This window comes from Papaver somniferum, chromosome 4, assembly GCF_003573695.1.
Source record: "Papaver somniferum cultivar HN1 chromosome 4, ASM357369v1, whole genome shotgun sequence".
NCBI classification, from domain to species: Eukaryota; Viridiplantae; Streptophyta; class Magnoliopsida; order Ranunculales; family Papaveraceae; genus Papaver; species Papaver somniferum.
This window is the reverse complement of record NC_039361.1, coordinates 104581186-104605610: the sequence shown is the minus strand read 5'-3', so window position 1 is coordinate 104605610 and position 24425 is coordinate 104581186. Positions and strand designations below refer to the sequence as shown.

The following is a 24425-nucleotide window of genomic DNA, read 5'->3' as shown; positions in this document are numbered from 1 at the left end:
ACATCTTTCATATAGGTTTGCAATCTGACCAAATTAACTAAGTATGCGCCTAAAACTTCATTTGCATCAATATCATCCCGTTTTCAGTATTAACACTAGAAGTTCTCTTTGTCCAGGCAGCACGTAATCCGGATTTGTCCTTTTAAGCCTCATTTCACATGCCTAAAGTTCTATGCAACACCACTTGAATAATCCTATCGCATGCTCCACAATGTCGTATATTATATGCATACTTGAAAGCATGCTGAAACCTCATATGCATATTAAAATGTTTGAGCTTTCTGTTTTACTTCCAGTATAAAGCATGTACTTGCCGACCTATATGTATGAAAAGCATGTACTTGCTCGCACATCTTTCAGCCGCCTGTCCATTCTATGGGATTACCATGTTTTATTTGATGGTTTATTTGACAAGCATGATACAATATTTAAATACGATACCAGGCGCCTTACGAGATTTGCTTTCATGATGTCCTCACAAATGTTTTGTTTCGCGCGCATGAATATTTGCACTTCATGAAACATGCATGTCATCTAGTCGCATGTGTAGGTTTTATCACTTTATTAATTTTACTAAGCATCAATATGATATTGTCTTGAATCTCATGATGGTTGCACAAAAAGAATTTTGGTAACGTGCTCGGGGCACCATGCCAGCAAGGGTCCATAGAGGCCGCTTGAACAAAAATTTAGAAAAGGCTACGGGAGTGCCAAAGGCGTCTGGGCTGACAAATCTACGAAAGGTCTCAAGAAAGTCAAAGGCGCCTGATTGACTGACAAATCTACAAAAGGTCTCAGGAAAGCCAAAGGCGCCTGATTGACTGACAAATCTACAAAAGGCTACGGGATGCATAGACACCTGGTCGGCCAACGAGTTTACAAAAGGCCCTGAGATGCATAGACACTCGGTTGACTGACGATTATATAAAAGGCTACGGGATGCATAGATACCCGGTCGGCTGACGAGTTTACAAAAGGCCCCAAGATGGCCACAGATATACAAAAAAGGCGACGGGTTGATATGCTCATCCAATCGGCCACAGATATACAAAAAAGGCGACTGGTTGATGTGCTCATCCGATCGGCCACATATATACAAAAAGGCGACGGGGCGTTCCGCGCATCCGATCGGCCACAGATTTACAAAAGAAAAAAGGGTGACAGGTTGCCCCGCGCATCCGATCGGACACAGATTTACAAAAAGGTGACGGGTTGATATGCTCATCCGATCGGCCACAGATATACAAAAAACGCGACGGGTTGATATGCTAATCCATCGGCCACAGATATATAAAAGAGGCGATGGGTTGATATGCTCATCCGATTGGCCACATATATTAAAAAGACGATGGGTTACTCGTGCATCCGATCGAGCCCGGATTTACACCAAGGGGGGGGGGGGACAATTTATTAGTTGCTCAACCAACTAATAAACTTACAAAGACTGCTAATACCAAAAGAAGAAGGGAAATGGTTGCGTTCTATACATGCCCCACCCATCCCCACCAAGGCGAAGCACCAAACGCCGCGTTCCATTGAAAATAAAAAAAGGGAGTAGGCGCACTCCAACATTGCCAAACGACACGCTTCGCCTATCCATTATCTCAAAAGAGAGGAACAACACTGGGACTACCCGCACAAGTTAGCCGGCTATCAATGCACGACAACGGGCAGTATCTACATCCAGAGTCCACCTTTAAACGCGCCTACTCACAAAACACTCGCCAAAGCCAAATCCCGATCAGCTTCGTCTACCAACTTGCGGATGTTGTCCATAATCTTATCAGACGACTGTGACCCCCGCACAAGTGAGACAATCTCTTCATGTTCTTCATAAGCTTTACACGCCTTTAATGAATCACCCTAAGGGTCCCCAACATGACCACCTCCTCCTTCAACACTAATAAGCGTACTAGTTCGCCCCGAATGTAGGATGGAGATATGAGCGCAAATAAGATTGCCAGGGTCAAGGTATATCTAAGAAGCTGTGGAGTCGCTCGATCAGATATACAAAGATGACAACAAGATATGGGGCAGCCTATAGTGGGGACTTTAGGATGACCTCATCAGAGGACAATGACTACTGTTGACAAGTAGAACTTAAGATAAGGCATGATGTGACTACCGGGTCATTTGACAATTGACCCAGTAGTCAGGGGACTAATGTTGATACATGAAAAATATTTTCCCTTAGCCGGCCTAGTGCGCCCCCAAAAAGGAAGCAAACCCCACATGAAACATGGGGACTTGGGGACTAAAGCCCAAGTCCACTTAAAAAGTATCCATAAGATGGAAAGGACAAGGGAGGAATTAATAGGAAAGAAGTGGGTTGTATTAGAGAAGGAATGTCATTAGTAGTAATTAAGGAGTTTTAGGACATGTGGCATGATATCATAAAAAAGGGGGCTTTTGAAAAGTCTATATAAAGTGGCATGTAATACAATGGAGGGGATCCCTCTCTCTCTCTCCTCTTGGGAATTGGGTGTGTTGTGGCTGGGACTTGTAGAACCAAGATAAAATTCACCCCTCAACAAACAGCACATTCCCAAGTTATTTTAGATAGTCCACCCGTAGAACCATGTCACAACCACCAAGTGGCAGAACTTTTCAATCACCATAGACTTGATACCCTTGCATAGTCCATAAGAGATTAGAACAACATCATTATTGATGGTGGCATCACCATTATCCACTGCCACCAGCATATGCCCAGTGGGTTCAACGTGAAGTTACAATTGCTCAATAATATTAACATTCACAAAGATATAAGTATTACTAGTATCCATTGTTACCAATATTTTCTGCATATTGAGGAAACAAGGGATCTTGAAAGTGTTTTGAGCCACAAGTCCGGTCAAAGCATAGAGAGAAACCTTCACTGAATATTCCACAGGAGGAAATTGTAAGACATATTTTTCTTCAGTCTCCTCTACAGATAAAGGTGAGATATCTTTCTCAGAAGCAACCAGCAGAAGTAATCATTGGGACTTATATAGATGCCCAGGATTGTAAAGTTCATCACAATTATAACACAAACCCTTGTCTCTTTTAATCTTAATATGAGCAGGAGTGATCCTTTTTATGGGTGTTGTAGGTGGCTCGGATCTAGTTGGCGTAATAAGGTGTGTAATGAAAGGTTTAGGGTTAGAGAAAGATGGTTTTGGAAAGTTGGTAAGTGGTGTCAATGAAGTTGAAGGTGAATAAGAAGCGGTATAATGTTGAAATGATCTTGAAAATGGTATATACTTCTTAGTTTATAGACCTACAGAAGCTTGATGTTGTAGTTAACTAACATTAGCGAAAAGGTGAAGTGGAATGCTAAGGTTTCTGAAAGTCAATTTCGGAAGGTTGAACACGAACAGTCCTCGCATAAACCGAAAGGAATTTTCATACAAGGGTAGCTTCAGTTACTAAAGATAAGATAAGGTTAGTATTAGGAAAGGAAGCAAATGAGAGAGATATCCTAGATTTCTAGGTTTGCAGAAGAATTAAATTGAGATTTGTGTTTTGCTTGTTCGATAGAATGACCTATTTATAGCAGAACTCTCAAATCTCAAGTCGGTAAAAATAGGGATTTCTTGGCCCGCAGAGCACTCTTCCCATCTTTTTGGATAAGGTAGGCTGAAATTATCCTTTGATTTTTTTAACCTACTTTACTCTCTTTCGTGATTAGAAATAAGTCGGGTATTTCTCACACATTTCATATACTGTCAGACCAAAACAATAATTGGTATCCTCCTATTTGAAGGAAAGGGGGAGACGTGCTCGACACCTTTCTTGGAAGGTGAATCTTGTATCTCTTGTACAAGAAATAACCAAGAACTAATAGGAGTAGGGCCTTCTTTGGCGTGAGAAATATCGAATTAAGGTTTGTTGAAGCAAAACCCTAATTTCACTTTTTTGTTGGCACTTTGAGTTTTTGACCCTTATACAGGCACGTGCGTGAAGTGGAAGAGATATGACTACTCTTGGACGGTTGTGAGGCTGGTGGGGCGTGTATAAAGATAGGATTGGACCCTTCCTCGGAGTAACAGAGTCTTGTTCCACAAGAATCCTTGGTTTTGTCTTGTAATTCTTCATTTGAGCTCTAATTTCTCTTCTTTTTGTGCTAGACTTCATCGGGTGTGCTTGAGAGGACAGGGAGGCTCTGTAGGCATGTCTCTATCTCATGGGTTTGGTACCTTGTGTGATTGGAGCTTGTTCGATTCCTTATACTAATTAAACACCTCATTTATAAGAAAAATACTCAAAAATTTACTCAAACGCTTAACTATGGGTATTTTGGTCAAAAATCCTTATGTCTAATTTTATTTTACTCGTCTCAGGAGGCGTGAGTATCTCTGGGCTGGCCACAATGTTCGAGAGGAGAGTTGGTCGTGTCTTGGCCTTTTTTAGAGAATTGATAAGTTAAGTTTCCCAAAATTCTGAGCTTCAGTATTTGATAAATCCATGGTTTAGAAAATTAAGAAGACTTGATAACCATGAGTGGGGTTGATTCAGGATTAGATGAATACCTATCCATCTCTTTATACTACCAAAATACCCATTTTTAGAATTACCTCAAATTTTGAACTAAGGGTATTTTTGTTAAAAGTCTTAATAATCTCGTTTTCGTCGCATATGAAAAAGTGAATAGTTGAGAGATGCGTATGCGAGACCGTACTTGTGAGCATCGAGATACTTGATCACATTCATTTAGTAGAAATCTTTTCTTTCCAGAAAACATTTTCGTCAAAAACCCTAATGATCTAGCTAGCTCTTGAGAGGAAAGGGAAACTTTGAGCGTCATCAGTAACTAGTAACGCGTGAAGGGAGAGTCTTGGAGCGTGACTTGGACTGATTGTAGGAAAGTGATTGGCTTGGCTTTCCTTGTTGGGGACATATTTCTCTTTCTGTTTGAAGTAGAATTAATATTGCAAGAAACCCGTTTACTATACTTAATGTTTGAATTCAATTCTTGATCCATGAATTTTAATCATGGAATGACTTTTTGGGAGTGATAATGTATTTTCTTTGCTTAGGTGATAGTTTTGTTCGTCTTTCAAAACAATAATAATCCTCAAATTAATAATGTAGAAGCGGACGTAAGTGTTAGTGAACTTGAATACGTTGTTACAGAACCTCATCCTTCGCTAACCATTAAGACATCCGTCGGAAAAAAAAAAGAAAAGAAAATGGGGGGAGAACTATTTAAAAGAGTGTGTGCACAAAAATGGATTCGAGATGCATTTTGTTATAAATATTTAGGGGTGGATTCAAATAAGAGCAATTGTTTTATAACATGTCATTTTGGCCCAGTGTAGATTGAGATTGTATTGTTGTTATGACTTGGGACTATGTAATGAAAGAGATGGAAAAGTGTATGTAACGAAAATGATACGTGTATCGCGAGTTTTTACTGAAGTTTTCTTGTGTGAGACAAACAATAATACCCTTTTATAACACTTTATTACACCAATGATAAAAGGTTGCAAGAGGACCATAAATCCTCTAACGGGATAATTCCCTGACTCTCACGGTCAACGTAGCATTGTTTATGCAAATAACACTTGAAATTTGCATTGCAATATACAATGGCCCAGGGGAAGGATCTATGATATATTATGGATGAGACAAAAGTTATTAGAAAATATTAATTGAAGATAGAATTAGATATCACTATGATATGAAAAAAATTTACTGCAAAACTTTTCAAGAATTTTAATCTATATGATCGAGATATCGATTGAGAAGCCACTATTAGCGCCCTACATGATAACAGTTGTTCACGCGATATCTTGATTTCATTGTTTAATGAGGAACGAGATCTTAGCAAAAATGGTGATAGAAAGTAACGTGTATGTTTCCTAATGGTACTCTAAGTTCAAAAAAGAAAAAGGTCCCAAGATTTAATGTTCTTAATAGGGTTTCAGCAAATAAACTTCTTGAGTATGGTTCCTCATGGGGAACATTATCTAAATACCTTTAAAAATTATCTTTTAATATATTCTCCTTGATCGATCCAAAAATAAAAACCCTTAAAATTTGCCCCTTAAATTATATCCTTATTCAATTTTTAAAAATACCTCTGTCTTCTGAAAAGTGGAAGCAATTAGCACAAATTGTTTTTAGAACTGGACATAACTAGCACAAGTTACATCTATAAGTGTACGCAACTTTATGCAAGTTGCTTCCGAAAAGTGGAAGCAACTTTCTAACATTGTTTTTTATCCCTCGAAAATATTTGTGCGAGGTTAACAAAAACAGAAGGTATTAATAACGTTCCCACTAAAAAATAAGTTAATTAATCTATCGGGAAAAGATTGAAAGTCCAAATAACATTCTCCAATCTTAAGATTGACCACAGAAAGAAAAAATAAACGAATTAAAAAACAAAACTTACATGTACTGGAAAAATAAAGTCAAATTAATTACCCCTCTATAACTAGCTTAGTCCACACTAAGAATATGGTTTGATGAATAACAAGAGTAATCTAAATAACAAAACCATGAAAAACACCATTAAAATCACCACACTTGCTACTAATTACAGGTTATGTTTCATCTTCACATAGAATGACATGATTTTTCTTTCTTTTTTATACTTCACATGATTTTTCTTCACATGCCTCCAGACTCCATCTATAGACCTTTTCCTTTTCTCCACATAAGTACCCGATTTAAGAGAAACTATGCTCTCCACATAACTCGCTCGATTCCTTCCCATATTAACACCACATATGCGAACATTTCCAACTAGGTTCCTTTGATTGTATAACATTAACTCCTGGTCCGTTTCCATTAGAATATCGCCACTTTCCAAACACCATACCGGCTTACACACATATCGGGTCATTGGAGGTAAGGTGAATTGTTTGGTCCAAGATTCTCTCACCCCATAATCCTGCATACCCCATAAGTCTATATGAGAACATCTGCTGTCAATAAAAGCTAAACAGAGGCGGTCTCCTAACACTCCCACACTTTTATGCACTGATCGATCCATAACTATGATTTGGAGGTTTCAATGGCATAGCCTCCTCAGGAAGACTCAAATCCACAAGTCTCTCACTGCTAACATGAAAAGAGACTATAACTTCAGATGAAGATTTTTGGTTGGTGGTATTATTGCTAACATCAGCAGGAAACGAGTAAGGGACCGGGGTCTGAATTGTACTCCATGAATCTGAACCCAATGTATAAACTTCAATTTTAAAAGAATCAGTATTTTCATCATCGGAGACTCTCACCAACTTGTAGTCGTCAATGTTGCTATCATAACCAAATTCATACCTGACACTGTAAAAATCACATAAGGCTAGTGATATTGTTTTGTATTCACTAGTTACAGGGTTCCATATACATATACTATCATCCTCCTCAAATTTATACATACCAGTTGAAATGCCTAAACAAATCAGTCCATTACAGGAACCCAAAATTTCGAATACGGTGGTTTCCACTTTTCTCCTTTTTTTCATCCATGCAAGACTTGCCTCATATTCGAACGGGAAATCCATCGCAATTGCACCTTGACAATAATAATTCTGTTGTGTTTCTGTTAATGACAATGATCCATAGTCTATAGGGTAGATCATTCGGTTTTTAGGAGGTGTATGGTGTCGAATATGATCTACCATGAACCTAAGGTTGTTCCTTTGGATAGAACGATCAAGGTGAATTTTGATAAAGTAAGGTTTACTAAGTAGGCTGCACAAGGGCTTGCATACACACCTACATGCTAAAATAGAATTCGTCGGTAATCTTACAAAGATATATCTACCTGAATCTCTTCCGTAAGTCTCCATATTGACATACCTTTTTCTCCTTATAGATGAGGATTTTCGTGCCTCCTCATCAAGAGGAGGAAAAGTATTTATAATGTAGTGGGGGGTAAATTAAGGAAGTCCCCAAATCTATAAACCTGTTACATTTCCTATTTCAGCCTCTTTTTTTAAGATGTTGAAAAATAACGACAGCTGATCGGATGCCAGTTTCTGTGCAACCCGCAAATCCTATAATCGGGTAATTGGCCAAATTTTCGTTCCGAGTCTAAAGCAACAATTAAGAGCAATTTCTTGCCCATACTCCGATTTTGTGCACGTTCTCTGACAGATGTTCATGTGATATTTTACCTTTCTTTTCTAATTTGTTTAATTTTAGTGATTACCAGCAGGAGACGAAATTCTTAACACATATGGTAAGAATTAGGGAGACTAGCCAGTCGATTAACCAATGGAATAAAAATATAAATTAACACTAACATAGGTGTGTGCACAATATTTAATTTTATGTATTGTAAATAATTAGGGGTGGATTAGGGGAAGAGCGTGGGGAATTGTCCCAACCCAACATGCCATATTGTCCCCCTATATGGATTGAGATTGTTGTAGTTCTGATGTTTATTATTATTAGGACTATGCAAGTAAAGAAGATAATAAAGAGCATGCAAATACTTCACTTGAAATTTACAGTGTAAATATACAATTTTGATTGCCTGTATCCATCCTGCAATTCACCTAAGTTACCTAAGGGGAAAAAAAAAAGAAAAAAAGTTACATACCGGAAATATAAAGTGAAATTAATTAGCCCTCTATAGACTAGCTTAGTTTATAAGCTAGAGTATGGTTTGATGATGAATAACAGCATAAGGAGTAATCTTAATAACAAGACCAGGAAAAACATCATCAGGATCATGAATATGTGGATTTTGTTCAACTATATATGGATCACCACACTTATCACTAATTGTATGTAATGTTTCACCTTCACCAACTACATAGATTTCTTCACATGGTTTATGGTAACCACCCATCAAGAACTGATTATTATGAGTACGAGTATCTTCATAACTCCTTCCCATCATCATCATATCTGTTGGATTTGCCATGGTAGATGAAGTAATCTGTCTGAAAGTGGTTAACAAGATTAGAGATACTAATAAAAGAGCACACCACCATGAAACCTCATCAGCTATTCTTACTATCGTTTTGCTCATTGTTTGATGATCACTGTTCTCCCTTGACTTGTATGCCATGAGATGAGAGGAATAGAGAGAATTAATAAAGAGAATAAGAAAAAGGGTGTTTTTGTGTGTAAATAAGGAAAATGGAAAGGTGGTGGTGGTGGTGGAGGTGTGGGGGGTGATGTAAGATGAAGGTGTTTTGGCAGTTTTTGCTTATATGCGTGGGAAATGGGAGTTGGAGTTCAATGACACGAAATATGTGAGTTTGGATCATGTGTTACGTGTTTAAAGACTTTCTTTACGTTCAATTTACCAAAAAGGGTTTTCATTAGATATTTTTGTGATCACATAACCAAGAGATGAGGATTATCGGATTGAGAGATAATAATGAAAATGGGAACGTGGGAATGGGTAATTTGCTTGTCAAGTCCTAACTACCAAAAAGAAATCAGGTGCAGCAACTAAACCAAATTGGAGTTTGACTATATTTTCTGATCTAAATTATCTTTGGTTACCAACCCATATGAAGAAAAAAAATGGTGGGAACACGTATTCTCCAAAAATTCAAGTTTGCTTTTCTTTTTAATCAAAGAAATCCAGCTAGTTTCTGAAAAGCTGATAATAACACTTCTGCACAAACAAAGGTATCAAGTTTGCTAATGACATTTTGGAACTCGCGATCATTTTCAACCATCCCAAAAAGAAAACGCTGTAGGAATTTACCGGGCCACGTAGTGATTCCTGAACAATTTTCCTTTGATTTGGCGTAGAAAACAGAAGACACCTTTAAAAGCCAACCAGTAAGCGAGGCCTAAGAAACGTCTTGGATATCAAGTTGACTATGTGCAATGTGCTGCATCACATCCATTAGTGGCTCCCATGAATTAAGAAGGAGAAAGTCGTGATCACGAATTGTGTAGCCACTACTACAGCGGCCCCACACTCGGCGGTCCACCACCTAAATCCTAATTCGAGAGATTAGAGATAGAATTTGGAATTCTGGTTGGGGTTTTGGCGTGCAAAGCAGAAAGTGGACTTTGCTGAGAATCCTTAATTTTCTTCTCATCCTACAACATCAGTGGGTTGTCTAATCGGATAAAAGTGGATAATTGGATTTTGGGTTACCTAAATTACCTAACTATAGATGATCCATTCATCTTTAAAATCACCAGATTTGCTATTATAGAGATACACATGAACTGATATGAAATTTGAGGGCTCAGAGATCCATGCATACACAAATGGAGATCGCATTTTCTTCCCTCAGTCAAAATTCCGGCTAGAAGGGCTGCTAAAAGCCATTGGATCACCTCCGGTTTTGGGATTTATTGTGGTCAATCCAGAATCATCCTTTCTTATAATCAAACCAGTTGCACTCAACCACCAAGTCATAAAGGTTTATATGGGTCATGACTCATGACTATGACTAATGCAATGAAAAAGAGGTTTTGTAGTGTACATAGGCGTCTTTACTTGCTTTATTAGTGTGGATAAGACTTCTTAAGAGGCTGCTGATCCGACTTCTAACAAGTTCATACTACAGAAAAAAGCTGATCCAAGAGAATACACATCTCAGTCAAAGGTTATCTATAGTTGAACAAAAAAAAAAAGTTTATTAGAGTCCGGGACTGGTTAAAATTGAGCCTGACACTTCCAGAACTATATGATCAAACCTTGAACTAATCCTCAAATAGAAATGGTGGATTCTATCAATTCTCAAATTCCAAAAAGTGTGGGAACTTAACTGTAATTCTTGGATTTCCTAAATGATACTGATACACAGACTGATCAAGTTTCGTTTCTCATCCCCCTAACAAAACTTGGAAGCTGTTCGCTTTTGTACTCAATTTTGTTCACTTAAGCATAAGTGCAGGCCATGCTCAGCTTCCTTTAAGAACAGGCGTGTAAGTTGCTTTTGCCCTCGTCGATAAATTATACTGCACCAGCTGTTTCTGCTGATCAACTTCTCTGCACTTGTAACATTTTCTGCATCGTGTCTGCAAATTCAGAAAATTTGTGAGTACGTCGGGGGAAAATGCAAGGAATAACCTGTCATACCTGTTATGTAACTAACTATCGAACGGAAACATTTTTAAGATAGGCATGTCAGAGGGTTGACATACCTCATAGTCCCTTCGGAGATTTCTATTACGCAAGCCTTTTCAAGCAACTCAGTATCAGAAGCTTCAGTTCCAGAACCATCTTCAAGCTCCATCATCCTTGCAAATGGAAAGCACATTAAACCACCGAAGTGCTTAAATGTATATGCTTTCAAGTGAAAAGTGAAAAATCATATACGGAAGTGTGGCGTAATATGGAGAACTTCTAGTAGTCACGTAAGAGGAAGCAAATTTAAAACTAAGGCACCTCCTTGTTAGTTAAGTAGTTGTCAAGGTTGCTTTTCATTTACCAATGTAATGATATTGACGACAAAATGCAGAAATTACAAAGTGCTGGCTTTTTCTCATAAAAAAAAATGAGTTTTACATCAACAGTTTCATGCACTGTGATATAATGACTGGTGTATATTATCAATCACTGTGATGTGGAATGCAGGAAAAAATTCAGGAAACTTTCCTAGCCTGGATATAGCAGCAACAAAGTGTTGGTTTATTTGGAAGGAAAGGTGTACAAGAATCTAACAATAAAACCAGCACTTCACTGCAGACTTCCATAGCAATTCAAAGATATCTATATTTCTGGTTTCCTACTTCTAGTCAGAATGTTATTATGAATGAAGTTGTAGTCGATGAAACTGAAAGTTTCTTTCCTTGGAAAGGACCTGCTATTAACAACTTGAAAATTACATTCAATGAAACTGAAAGTTTCTTTCCTTGGAAAGGACCTGCTATTAACAACTTGAAAATTACATTCGATGCATCTTGGTCATCAGCTAACTTGGATTCAGGATTTGGGCTAATCATTAGAAACTCTACAGGTGAAAGTAAAGGAGCTAAGTCTGGAGTGTTCAAAGCTTCATATCCTGAAAAATCAGAAGCTTTAGCTTGGTTGCAAGGAGTAAAATGGGCCAGAGATTTAAAGCTTTAAAACTTTTGTGGGAGGATCAAAGCTTTTACTCAAGGGCAGCAATCTTTGATGAAATGGCAAAATGAAGGGGTAGTTAAGAAGGCAGTGAATGTTTTAGAGGATTGTGATCAGTTTTGGGGTTTCTGTTTTAATCAAAGGTCTGGTAACAAAGTTGCAGACAAATTGGCAAAGGAAGCTAAGGCATCTTCTCTGCATAACTGCTGGTTAGTTTTAGATAGTCTAAAGTGTCAAAACTCTGTTTTAATTTCGTCAGCGTTGAATTTTCTGAGATGTTGGATAATATCCTTATTAGGGCACCTGGTGCTTAGTTAGGGGACACCAACATCTCCAGTCTGTTCTGTTTTAGTTTGTTTCTGTTTTAGTATGTTTGTTGTTTCCTTGGTTTCCTTTGGTAACATATTCCCAATTCACAACCAAAAAATAATAATACAGAGGAACCTAATATACATATATAACATCGGGAACTTTTTAAAATAGATTTATGAATTTGTTCAGTTAATTCAACTTTTCATGTGCAAGTTCCCCAGATATACCAACCCAAATTTCTATAACATAGAAAGACTTTACCCAACGAAATTCAAAGACTAAGCATAATTGATCTGAAGAATTATAAGCAAATAATTGATCAAAGAGTTTTCGGTGATTACTTGGTTTGAAGAAGATCGACAAGCAACTGCAGAGCACCTGAATCCCCACAAACCTCCCATACTGCTGCCTTAACTTCGGTATCGGATGGTTGCTTCTCCTCTTCGTTTCCAACAAGCTAAAACAAAGCAGATATTAAGATAACTGAGGTCTGAGGTCATTGGGTTACAGCTTAGATCATAAAAATACTTGAATGAATTTGTTTATTTAGCCGACCTCAATCATATATGTAGCAATCAAATTATTTCACTAACAAGCTACAACTAGCTGTTGTAACTAGAAGGTTCTGCATTTAGCATCTAAAAAATGACTAATACTTTGAGGCGAACAAACCTCTTCTAGCAGTGATGACACTTTAAACAGCTCTTCCTCGTTCATGGCTATGGTCCGTAAAGTAGTTAAGAATTCCTCCGGAAAAACTAGTTTATCCAGATATGAAGTAATCTTACGCTGACCAGACCAATTAAAGCTGCACATCCTATCATTTCCACGTTGAATATTATCTTCATTTTTAGGGGAGCTTTCTGAGAAGAAACCACGTTCCAATAAATTTCTAGGCAAAAGACATCTCATTTCACCCTTCTGCAAAACAAATTGGGTCTATGAGAAAAGATTATAAGAAATAAACACAGCACATACAAATTTAACCTATATAATGTTAAAGTCTACAAACTTCATCCACTAAGATACTAAGAAAAGGCTTACCTGTACTTCTAGAAGCTGTGCCTTTGAATCAGCAAAAGGAACACTCTGAATCGCCTCTACTGGATAATGGACCTGTGTTGCACCAACCAGGCCCAGAGATATGTTATGCTAATGTGTGTTTCTTACTTCAAGAATACATATGAACATGATATTTAAAGTTTCATCATCCCTAAACAAAACGCTTTTGCGGGAAACTACGAAATAAGGAAATGACTAGCATCGCAAAGTGTAGAGCTTAATCAAGGGACCACCCCACACCAATAACAAATAAATTACGGTGCGTAATAAGAAATTTATAACCAGAAATTGCTTGAGACATTGCAAAAGGAATTACCATGAGGTAGTCATCCGGATTATCATCAATGACAAATCCATAAAGGTACAGTAGCTCCTGCAGCAAACAAGAAAATTTAGTCAAGAAACCTAATCGCTTTAAGGAGGTGAGGATTGTAACTCTATTAGTATGTTTTAGTCAATGGAGAATAGAAAATAACTTCATAAAGACAGGTTTATTCTGAGTTAGAGCTTCTTTAGTGTTTGACAATGGTCACACGTACAATTTTTTAGCATTTCGTTTTCATTTTAACGTCTTATGTTCTCACTTACTTGTTTTAGAAAACGTATGAATGAGGTTTTCCCAGGAATGCATGTCAACGAGTTTTAAGATTTGAAATGGCTAGATTCTGAAAAATTTAACTGTGGTTGAAGTGAGACTGTAGCAACAGCCTTCCCCCTCTGCTTCTCTATGATCTCTTTAAAAGCCTTATTTCTTACAACTAAATCAACAGAAACTGCTTTAGCTAAATCTCAAAAAGCTGCCTCTAAGAAAAGATACAGAAGAACTACATATTAGCTTCTCTTCTAAGATGCCAAGTACCAACTGGACTGACAAGGAAGCAAATGTATGCAATTTTTGCTTTCTTATCTTACTAAATTCAGTTTCTTATCTGCTATATGTATTCAAGAAATTTATCGAGAACAAAAATGAAAAGGAACCTTTAAATTAGAGGACAATATTACCTCATTTCCTTTATCACCATAACTTATACATATCTCTTCCTCATTTTGGACTGTACCCTGTTCATCTTTCGAAATGATACAAATAGGTCAGCAATAATACCTATCCAAAATATATACACTAAAAATAATTGTAAAACCAATTATATAACTTATATGATTGGAAACTCACCCGACAAAAGGTACATAGATGCAGGAACTCCAGTTGTCAATCCCAAACTGTCAACCTCCCATGTTGTCGCAGACTTTATTACTGAAACAAAATAAAATTGAGAAATCATCTATTTGACTAGTTTTACTTCAACGGTTATAATAAAATTGAGCATTAAGTTTCAAATGCTATACAACATGCATAGGCTAATTCATTAGCCTTCACCTATTGACCCAGCAAAAAGATATCCATGAATTGAGCAAAATATAACCTCAAAAGGCTTTTTTTCTCATAATTTTCATTACCGTTATGGTATCCAAAGGCTTGAGGTTTATCCTCCAAATACTCAGAATTTTAGTTGGCTTCCTATCAGAATTACAGTCTACATAAATAAAGATAAAAGTGATGCGCTGCTTCGCGCGAAACACAAGGAAGGCTCATGGAAATCATGAAAAATACTAAAACATGGTAACAACAGATTTTATACAGATTAAGAAACTCTCTGCTTTAGTTACATACCATGATTGCAAAAATCAATGCCAGGTATAAGTCCCTCGACCCAAACGGATTCTCCTTGTGCTGAGTTTACTGCATTCACAGCAACTCCGCTTGCAAGTTCACAACCACGGCTGCCTAAATGTAAACTTACATGATGTTAGTTGCGCTTGAGCAACAAATGGACAAACAACTCAGCCAAGCGATTATTCCCTACCTTTCAAATTTCTACAAGATGAAAGGTAAAATTAATTGAAAGCGAAGAAGGTGAGGAAAAAAAGATGAAGAAAAAGAAAATCGCACCATTTTCATCCACGGAAGAAGGCGAAACTTCTGAAGTGATAATGCCACCATCTGTGTCCACGGGCACGGAACAATTTTCTTCTTCTGAGGTTTTCGGGAATACGTAAGAATGTGGGAAAGGTATATTTAGAGCACGTGTCCAAAATATGGAGTTCGCCCTATCATAATGCCATTGGAGAACAAAATATCAATTACAGCTGCATTTGAATGAAATATGCAATATAAGTAACAGTACTTAGGCCAAACTAGTTTACAAAAACCTGCCAGCTAAAATGCAAAAGTTGGTCATGGAAGTTTTTATGTGCTACTCCATTAGTCCATTTTAAGCAGCCATGTCATTTGGGGAAGCTTTAAAAAATTATTAAATTTTTCCTTGAATAAATTTAGTGGATGAACTAACTTATATTCAAGCTCTCTTTTGTTACCATCAAAAATTAATAACGAAAAAAGCATCAAGGAACCTTTATACTTTTCTTAGCCATCACAATTCACATGCTTGGGAGTCAAAAAGTCAGAAGTCATAAGCGGGAAACTATCTATAGCAAGACAAAAATCCGTACAGTTCTCTATTGATCATCTACACATGTAGTTTAGATTGTCTAGTAATAGCTACTTAAGCACTAAAGTAAAATATCTTTCATAAATGCATAAAGATATAAGCCTGAACACTAACCGCCGCAGGAGGATGCTACTATAGATTGTCCCGTACTAACTGATAAAATACCATAGTTCATAACTGCAGTGAGGTTATAAGCCCAAGTATCAATCTTTGATGCAGGATGTTTAAGAGACACAGTTATACCAAATGATTTAAATACTGTCTGCCCAGTACTTCAGAGTCTAAATGGTACCATACTTCATTTTTATTTATTTATTTAGTTAGTTAGTAATCTGCGGATGCTTACATTTCGTCTTGCAATAAGCCAATAACGACTACTAGTTTACTGCTGCATTTCTTCACATTACAGTAATATCAATCTGTAAATTCCATAAAACTTCAATCAATGATCAAAAGCCATAGGATCAAACTGGCATGCTCAATTTGGCCAAGACATTCAATTTCAAGTTTGTTAATCAGATTACTAGCTAAGACTCAAGAGTATGCTAAAAAGATTGTTGGCACGTGATAGAAATAAATGTGGTATAGAATGCGGAATAACAATTTGGTGAGAAGATACATACCAAAGGAAGTCCTCGTAACACACTTCACTGGTAAAAGAAGAGCAAAAAAAAAACAAATCCTTAGTAACTAATCCAGCTAAGAAGACAGAAGTAATTAATATCATAAGATGTATAGATTGGTGGTATGCGACTTTCACTAAATTGTCTTAATTTTAAAAAAATCAAACTGAAACTGGCAGCCAAGCATTTGAATGACTGTAATGGTGCAACTTAGGTCCATATGCATATTTATGAAAACATATGCAGCACAAAATGCATGACAAAGAATAGCAATGGATTGGGGCACAGCTAGTGGCGTCAACCTAGTAGTGATGCATATAGTGGTAGTCAAATAAATAGACTAGAAGCTCTGGATAGAGTAATCTAAAGTGCAAGAGCACGTTCAACTAATTAGCAACAGAAATAAAATATGATTTGCATGTATTTGAGGATCACAAACCTCTCATCAGAACATAAGTACGCTCCTCTGAATCGGGTATAGTTAATGGGTTTGCTTTATTGTATTTATTTATTCTTAAAATAGATTAGCCTTCTGTTTATTATGTTCCAAGTATCTTAAGGATTAAATTACCTCATGTCAGGTGATCGCTCAACTCAAATCACAATGCAGTATATCTTACTGTGATAGATTGGGACTTATGTAGCCTTGTGACAATATTTGAATGTTAAATGTGGAATGTATCTCCAATCTATTTATATTTTACACTACACACAGCTTCTAAACATCTCCCCTTGATGTATGTTGTTATAAGGACAGTGATCCGGGTTCAACAAAAAGGAAGTCCTTGTATCAACGCTCTATGTTAAAAAAAAAAAAAAAATCGGCACATGTAATTTTCCTTATTGCATTAAGTATTCATGTTGAAAAAGTTACGGTGAACAGTTTGGATGCGCTTGATGAAATGAATCATAAAAGAGATGCCGAGTTCACATACCTTTCCGCTTCCCCATCAAGTATCTCCATAACCAAATCCTTCACTTTCTCTTCATACAAACCCTCCAACTTTTTCTTCTGTAACACAAACCAGATTTCAGTAACACACACACACAACAATTCCACAAACCCAAAATGAACGACTCAAACATAAACATCCATCTGCAACAAACTTGACAGGATCAGATTTTTTTTTAAAAAGACACTCAAACAACAAAAAATCCCTCCACACATTGTTGAGAACAGAATCGAGGTCAAATCAGTGATGCATGCGTAATTTTACCTGCAATTGGGTAGCTTTATACAAAGAAGTCCCTCTAAGTTCCAAAATCTCATCCTCAGTAAACCAAAGTGGATTCCCAAATGTAATTGGTAACATATCAATATACCTAAACACAACACAAACGCAGATCAGTACCTCATTTTCTTCACATAAAACCTTTTAAAAAATTCCAAAAGAAAAAAACAAAAAGGGTTTTCCAATACTTACGGCTTCCACAATGAATTCTTGCGAAGACGTTCGACAGTTAAGAATAAAATCATTAAGAAACGATCATCAACTTCACCTTGTTCAAACATAGCTCTACATTTAAGCCCTAAACTTGGATCTTGCAGTACACTCATTGGTGTTATTGACAAATCTAATGGCACAACTAGTAAAATTGGACTAGTACTGTTTTGAGATGAAGAAAAAAGACCGAATCCTTTATTAGGTCCACAGTATTTGATTTTGCAACCACGTAATTCGACTTTGTTTGCTCGTAACCATTCAGTGAAATGTTGGATTTTGATTTCTTCTTCTAGGGTTTCCATTTTTGATGATGGAAGGGAAATTATGAGCACGTTTTGGGGTTTGAAGTTTGAACAGTCAAAATAGTGAGAGAACTGCTGAAATTGGTTTTGGGCGATTCCGGGGGTGTGTAATGAAGGGAAAGAAGGAGTGGCCCAAAAATTACAAAAATAACCTGTCGGATTCCACAATCCGACAATGCATTTGGAACCGAAACGGGACCAGTTGGTTCGAGCCTTTTTCGGGGGACTGATTAGCAATATTAGTATTTGGAGTTGGAACTTATTGTAATATAGAGAAAGAGGAGAAAAGACGCAAAGTAGAGAGGAAGAAGGAGAGGGAAATCTTATTCATGTGCACAATAGACTAACATTAGAGCCTCTATTTATAAGGCTAGACACAAGGGCATCCCAGTAATAAACGGGAATTGCCCTAGATATTCTTAACATAATTACACGTTCATAACACTCCACCTAATGACATTGTGTCTAAACTAATTGCCTCGTTAAAACCTTGTCAGGAAATTCCAAAAGGACAAAAACCTGATCGAAGGGAAAAGAGTACAATTGAGAAAACTTAGAAAAGATTTGGACACGCAAATGTTGCTTCATTAAAACCTTGACAAGGAAAACCCAATGGGAAAAACCTTGATGAAGGAAAAAGAGTACAACGTTATAGTCCAGTAAAATACCTTCTAATTTGATTCTCCCCCAGATAAGTACTTCAATTAAATCTTGGCTTGCAAATCTTCGAGTCGAGCCAATTTTGATAAACAAATTTCTTGAATGCTGGAGATAGCAATGCTTCCGTGAGAAATTTCCCAGTTGATGAAGTCTTCTTTTATGTTAGTCTTTTAATGGTAGTGTTCTCGAGTCTTCACACTTCTTTAAATACATTGAGGACTTGCTTCTTGGATTACTAGCTTCTCGAAGATGATTTGTAGAAGTAGCTGATGTAATTTCTTCAAAAAAGTGCAAATACGCATGTACAGTACCATAGGTGTACAAAATTTGTAGTCATATCTTGTATGGATCAGAATGATAACCAAATTAATAGGAGATAGTTATGTTGATGTGGTCTAACAAATTTAAATGACCTAGTTAATGGTGGGAATCCACCAAATAACCAAAATTGATACAACTCCCCCTTGGATGACCACCATGTTGAATTAAATTGCCTCACTAAAACCTTTCCAGTAAAAACCCAATGGGAAAAAAAATATGGACGAAGGAAAAAGAGCACAATTTCAACATTTTGAATAAAACTTCATCGTCTGCGAAATGTTGCCTCGTTAAAACCTTGTCAGGAAAACCACATGGGACAAAACCTGAAACGAAGGGAAAATAGTACAATTTTTGACGATTTATGGATGCTAACCCAACTATATGAGTATTACAAAAACAAGCATCAAAATCATAACTAGTTTACATCAAAAGACAAGTTTAAACTAGCATAATTCTAACTGCAGATTTAAAATACAATTTATGCTGCTAAAGCGTGGATTTTGATGTTTTTAAGGACTCCTCGAGAGACCTATAAAGCTGATATCATCAACTAATTAATCTGGATTCTTGATTTAGTACCAAATTTCTAAAAAAATATATAAATAGGATTGTTAAACCTGATATAGTCGAGGCAGGTGGCTGCCTATAATTTGAATCCTATAAGGATTTTAAATTCATATATGTTCTCCAACCACATACGAGTCCTTCAGGGACTACCACGCCACATGTATCATATAAAGAGAACAATTATTGAACCAATCCTAGGGTTTGAGAATAAATAAACAAATAAAACCCTCAAATCTTTTTTACAACGAATATATTTCCCGTATAACAACGCAATATGACTACACCAACCTGTAATTAATAGGCTTGGCATTTTTAAGGTGTTAAGTCTTGGATCCAAAATTACGTTAATCAATAAATCAATCCACTCTAATTTGGATTGTATGCCAACCAATCACATATGTCGATTTTCGGTAGCTACTTTATATGAATATTCGACAACATATTAATGACGATCTTACACAATTCTCAAGTGTATGCATATCTTGAAAGAAAAAAAAATTCAAAGAATTGCTGGTACCAGCGCCCGCAGGCAATATAATCTCTCCATCTTCCAGTGAGGAAATATGAACTATGAAAATGTGGAACTTTTTGGTAGACTCTATTGGAGCACTATCTGTAGCCTCTTATAAATGCTACAATTTTTATAGATGTGACTGAATTTTCCTTTCCAAGAGGTATAAGCTTATTAAAAGCATAATGAAATATTTTTGCGCCTTATATGAGATGATAGCCTTTTTCGATTTGATCATGATATGGGAGAAATTTATATAACTATTAAGTTAATGAGCACAACCATATGGTAGTGTATAGCTCCCCTGATTATGGCGGAAATATTTCGTCTCATGTATGAAAACAAGTTTCTTGAAGTATTATCCGATTAATTCGAGACATATACTTTATTATAAAATATGTCTTTCGACATTAAAAATAAATAAATATACATAGTCGTGATAGACATACATATTTATGACCAACCATGGATTGCTTTTGGAAGAATAAAAAATAAAATAAAAATTATATGCCAAAACCAAAAGCATTGGAAATATGCAAACAAATCTCCAATAACTTTCTGACCTCAAGGGCCAACGAGATAATGATTTAGATTTAGTGATGGACACTTTCTTTATCAAAAGAAAGTTAAATCAAGATCAATATAATCACTAGAAGGACTAACGATATTGGCTAACAAGCCGGGTGCGCACCCTTTGATCTTTAGTGTCCAATTCCAATTACAAGTTGAACTATTTCAAATATTGGAGATTTACCATGAGGGGAAAAAATGCTCAATATCCCTTAAGAATGCAACAATTCTTCTTGGTGTTTGCAATTGTTAATATCATAATAACGATATTTTATATATCCCTTTAGGATCGATAGGAAAAAATACAAAACAATTGGCTTATATGATTCTTTTTAAGAAGATAAAGAGATCATTTTCGTTATTAAGGAATCCATGGTTTCCCGTAAGAAATGGAAAACAATGGTTTATTAGTAGAAAAATAAAACCATGATTGATAAAGGTTTGTTTAGATGATTATCGTCAAAATGGCTAAAATTTCTTAGAATGCCAATTTTAACATCTCCCACTGAATTAATGGAGAAAACCAATATCGGTTAGTATATATACCATACACCAAAATTGCATAGACAAAAGAAAAAAATGTCGCCTTAGTCATTGCATAGGAAAAATCCACCTTGTGGTTGATAGATGGTTTCTTTAAAAAGTAAAAATAAATAGAAACCATAAATCACATGATCTTCGTCCAATAGACAAAAGATACCAAACTTAATTGGCCGGAGGTTTATGAAAACTATGCATATGATTTGTTACCATATAAGTAATCAAGTTTGCAACACCACCAATTTTTGATGATTACGGTTTCATTCAAGGAATAGAAACCGTAAACCATCGGTTCAATGGTTTTTTCTTTTTATGAAAAGAATTAAAAAAATAAAGGAAACCAAATTAAGTTTAAAATAAATTGGTACCGTATAGCAATTATGACAGAAAACCTTTGATGTCTCGGGCTCGGCTTGTGCTTGTGCTTGTGCATATACTGTCTAAGATTAATGGTTTTAACCAACTAAATACTAATCTGCACAAGGGAAAAATAAGTGTTAGTAGTAGTGGTCCCTTGAAGAAAAACAGGTCAAGCATATAAATATTGATATTGAACCACCAACTAATATAATAATGTAATAGAAAAATTATAGATAGTATTGGACAGTATAGCCATGATATGGTGGCGTTGGTGGTCGATTAACAAAATCACGATTAACATAGCTCTTATAGGACGCACGACATTATTTTACATAAGAGATAAAACACAGTCGTGAGAAAGCCAGACTGCTTATAATAGTTTCGGAAAATATCAAAACTGTTAAACACCAAGCCGCTTTCAATGATCGTAAAAGAATAGCTACACCATGTACAAAAGCTGTAACTTCATGATTGAAAAAATAAATTTAATAGTGGAAGAGTCGGTATATGTTAGATTTGAGTTACGAGGGGTCATAAAACCAAAGTGGAAAATAGAAATCAAGCCTGCTGTATTGATCATGAAAGAGATGATCGCGTAAAAACAAAACCCTAATGTTTATTGCTCCCGTAAAGTCTTTGAATGTACGAGGATTCTTTTGTGAAAATAACCAATATAAAATTATAAATAAATAAATTAGAGAAAAATATCTGCTCAAGTGATTAGAGCTACGCGATGATGACGTATTGTAATATAGAGAAAGAGGAGAAAGAGACACAAAGTGGAGAGGAAGAAGGAGAGAGAAATCTTATTCATGTGCACAATAGACTACCATTAGAGCATCTATTTATAAGGTTAGACACAAGAACATCCCGGTAATAAACGGAATTTTCCCTAAATATTCTTAACATAATTACATGTTTATAACAAAACTCACGTATTTTTGGATTTTAATCAGTTGAACCCGTTTTCCAGAAAAGAAAAGTCTTTACGACGAATATATCTGGGTTTTCTAACCAAGTTCGATTTTACTTCCACTAAATTAGGACACAAACTTGAATAATTTGGTCCAGTTCAATTCTCATAATATCTTATGAAATGGTCGTACATCGGATTTGGATGATTGATAAAAACTGACTATAGTATGAGCAAAAGCATTATGGCTCTCTCACATGGCAATCGTCATTTTCTTACGCTCTTCCACCAGTGCAGTGCGCCTAAATTTAAGTAACTTAGAAATACCTGAACGACAGTAGCCTTGAAATTTCCAACATGGCTTTAATGAATATCATTATTATTATTTTTTAATGGACATTTGGTATCTGGCTAAACGCACAAATTAACTATAGAGGTTACTTATTGGACTTTTTTATTGGAATTCTCATGTCCCTGCTCTCCATGGTGCCTAGAACACATCTCTGAAGGGCAACAAAATGCGACAAATACGATCAAATGAAGTAAACCCTGAGAAACATCATCCATGCATATATGTATGATTGCCCGAATTTCTATCTAGAATCGTTTAGGATGATAAATTAAGGTTTAACCTGGAAAAAAAATTAATCAATTTTCTCCAAGTCAAAAAGTTCTTGTATGCGATACTTGTTTGCATTTATTCCCCAAAAAATTACGCTCTCGGTGGATCGTTTCTTTTATGGTCTGCACTGTTTTTCCTCATAGCATTGATGAAATTGGGACACCATATGGTGGTAGTTCCTCAAAGATTGACGGTCAGAGATCAAAGCCCATTTCAAAGTCTTTTCCTACAGGTGACGTTGAGGAGGTTCCTTTGGAGTTGATTGACCATCAAGGCAGTTGTATGTCATATATTAGTAGTTTTTATAGGTTTTTGTTATTTGTGTTTTATTTTTATACTTATTCTTCGTAAAAGGATTGTTATGCTTCACCCCGGGTGTTATCTTCTGACTTCTCTCTTTATTGATTTCTCTTTTTACTATATTTTTGGTATTGCTCTTTCATCAGAAACATTAAGCACAATGTTAGATTTAAATTTTGGGTAAGGGAGAAACTTTTAATTAGTTTTTAGTTGCAATATATAAATAAACTTTGAAGCCTAGAAACTTGTGCCAATTCAGGATAACACTAACCAATCTAAGTGGATGGAAGAAGTCAAGGGATCTAACTAAAGAGCTCGTTCATAAAAGGACGGAGCTCAGGTGTTAGAAATAACACGATAGTTGTGACTATATATCGCTGTCGTCACCATATCACGTCCTATCTTTATTTTTGCAAACTTTATGTGTTTCTCTAAGTTATTTTTTGTGATACTAGTATCGCCTTGATATTGCCACTAGGATGAAGTAGAGTGATTAAGGTCAAGATCATTATTTTTATTGTTTTTTTATTTAGACCTGTTATTTATTTATTAAAAAAAATACCAAAATAAAAATAAAAATTGATTGACACTTGGATAGCAATATGTTTGTGTTCTCCCTGTCTCTGTCGCCTTAACAAGTATGGAATGCAGGATCCATGGGAAAAACCAGTTAATCTGCTGACAAGGAGCATGCGCTTGGAACCGAAAGATATGATCATGTTGTCGATTCTCAAAAAAAAAAAAAGTGATGAGAAAAAAAAAACAAAATTATAATTGTTCAGTATATAGATCGACCATTGGGGCACTTGTAAATACCAGCTGAG

The 24425-nt window shown here is 36.1% G+C and overlaps 2 protein-coding genes and 1 long non-coding RNA gene across 3 annotated transcripts; all 3 read right to left on the bottom strand.

Moving 5' to 3' along the window:
- Positions 1–6965: 6965 nt before the first annotated feature.
- LOC113272919 (F-box/kelch-repeat protein At3g06240-like) lies at positions 6966–7619 on the bottom strand. The gene has a single exon (XM_026522705.1). It carries the CDS (start codon positions 7617–7619, stop codon positions 6966–6968), a length of 654 nt encoding a protein of 217 aa, XP_026378490.1.
- A 588-nt stretch (positions 7620–8207) lies between these two features.
- Positions 8208–8885, bottom strand: LOC113276236. The gene is made up of 2 exons (XR_003324198.1): positions 8746–8885; positions 8208–8507 (listed from the first exon to the last, which is right to left on the bottom strand). It is a non-coding gene; the product is annotated as an uncharacterized LOC113276236 (long non-coding RNA).
- Positions 8886–10094: 1209 nt separating this feature from the next.
- Positions 10095–18304, bottom strand: LOC113276235. Its single transcript, XM_026525812.1, has 14 exons — positions 17915–18304; positions 17708–17813; positions 17426–17502; positions 16491–16517; positions 15309–15466; positions 15030–15143; positions 14532–14612; positions 14363–14427; positions 13677–13733; positions 13343–13414; positions 12971–13219; positions 12640–12755; positions 11068–11163; positions 10095–10941 (listed from the first exon to the last, which is right to left on the bottom strand). The coding sequence occupies exons 1-14, from the start codon at positions 18235–18237 to the stop codon at positions 10788–10790; spliced, it is 1695 nt and encodes a 564-aa protein (XP_026381597.1). The 5' UTR covers positions 18238–18304; the 3' UTR covers positions 10095–10787.
- Between the last annotated feature and the right edge of the window lie 6121 nt (positions 18305–24425).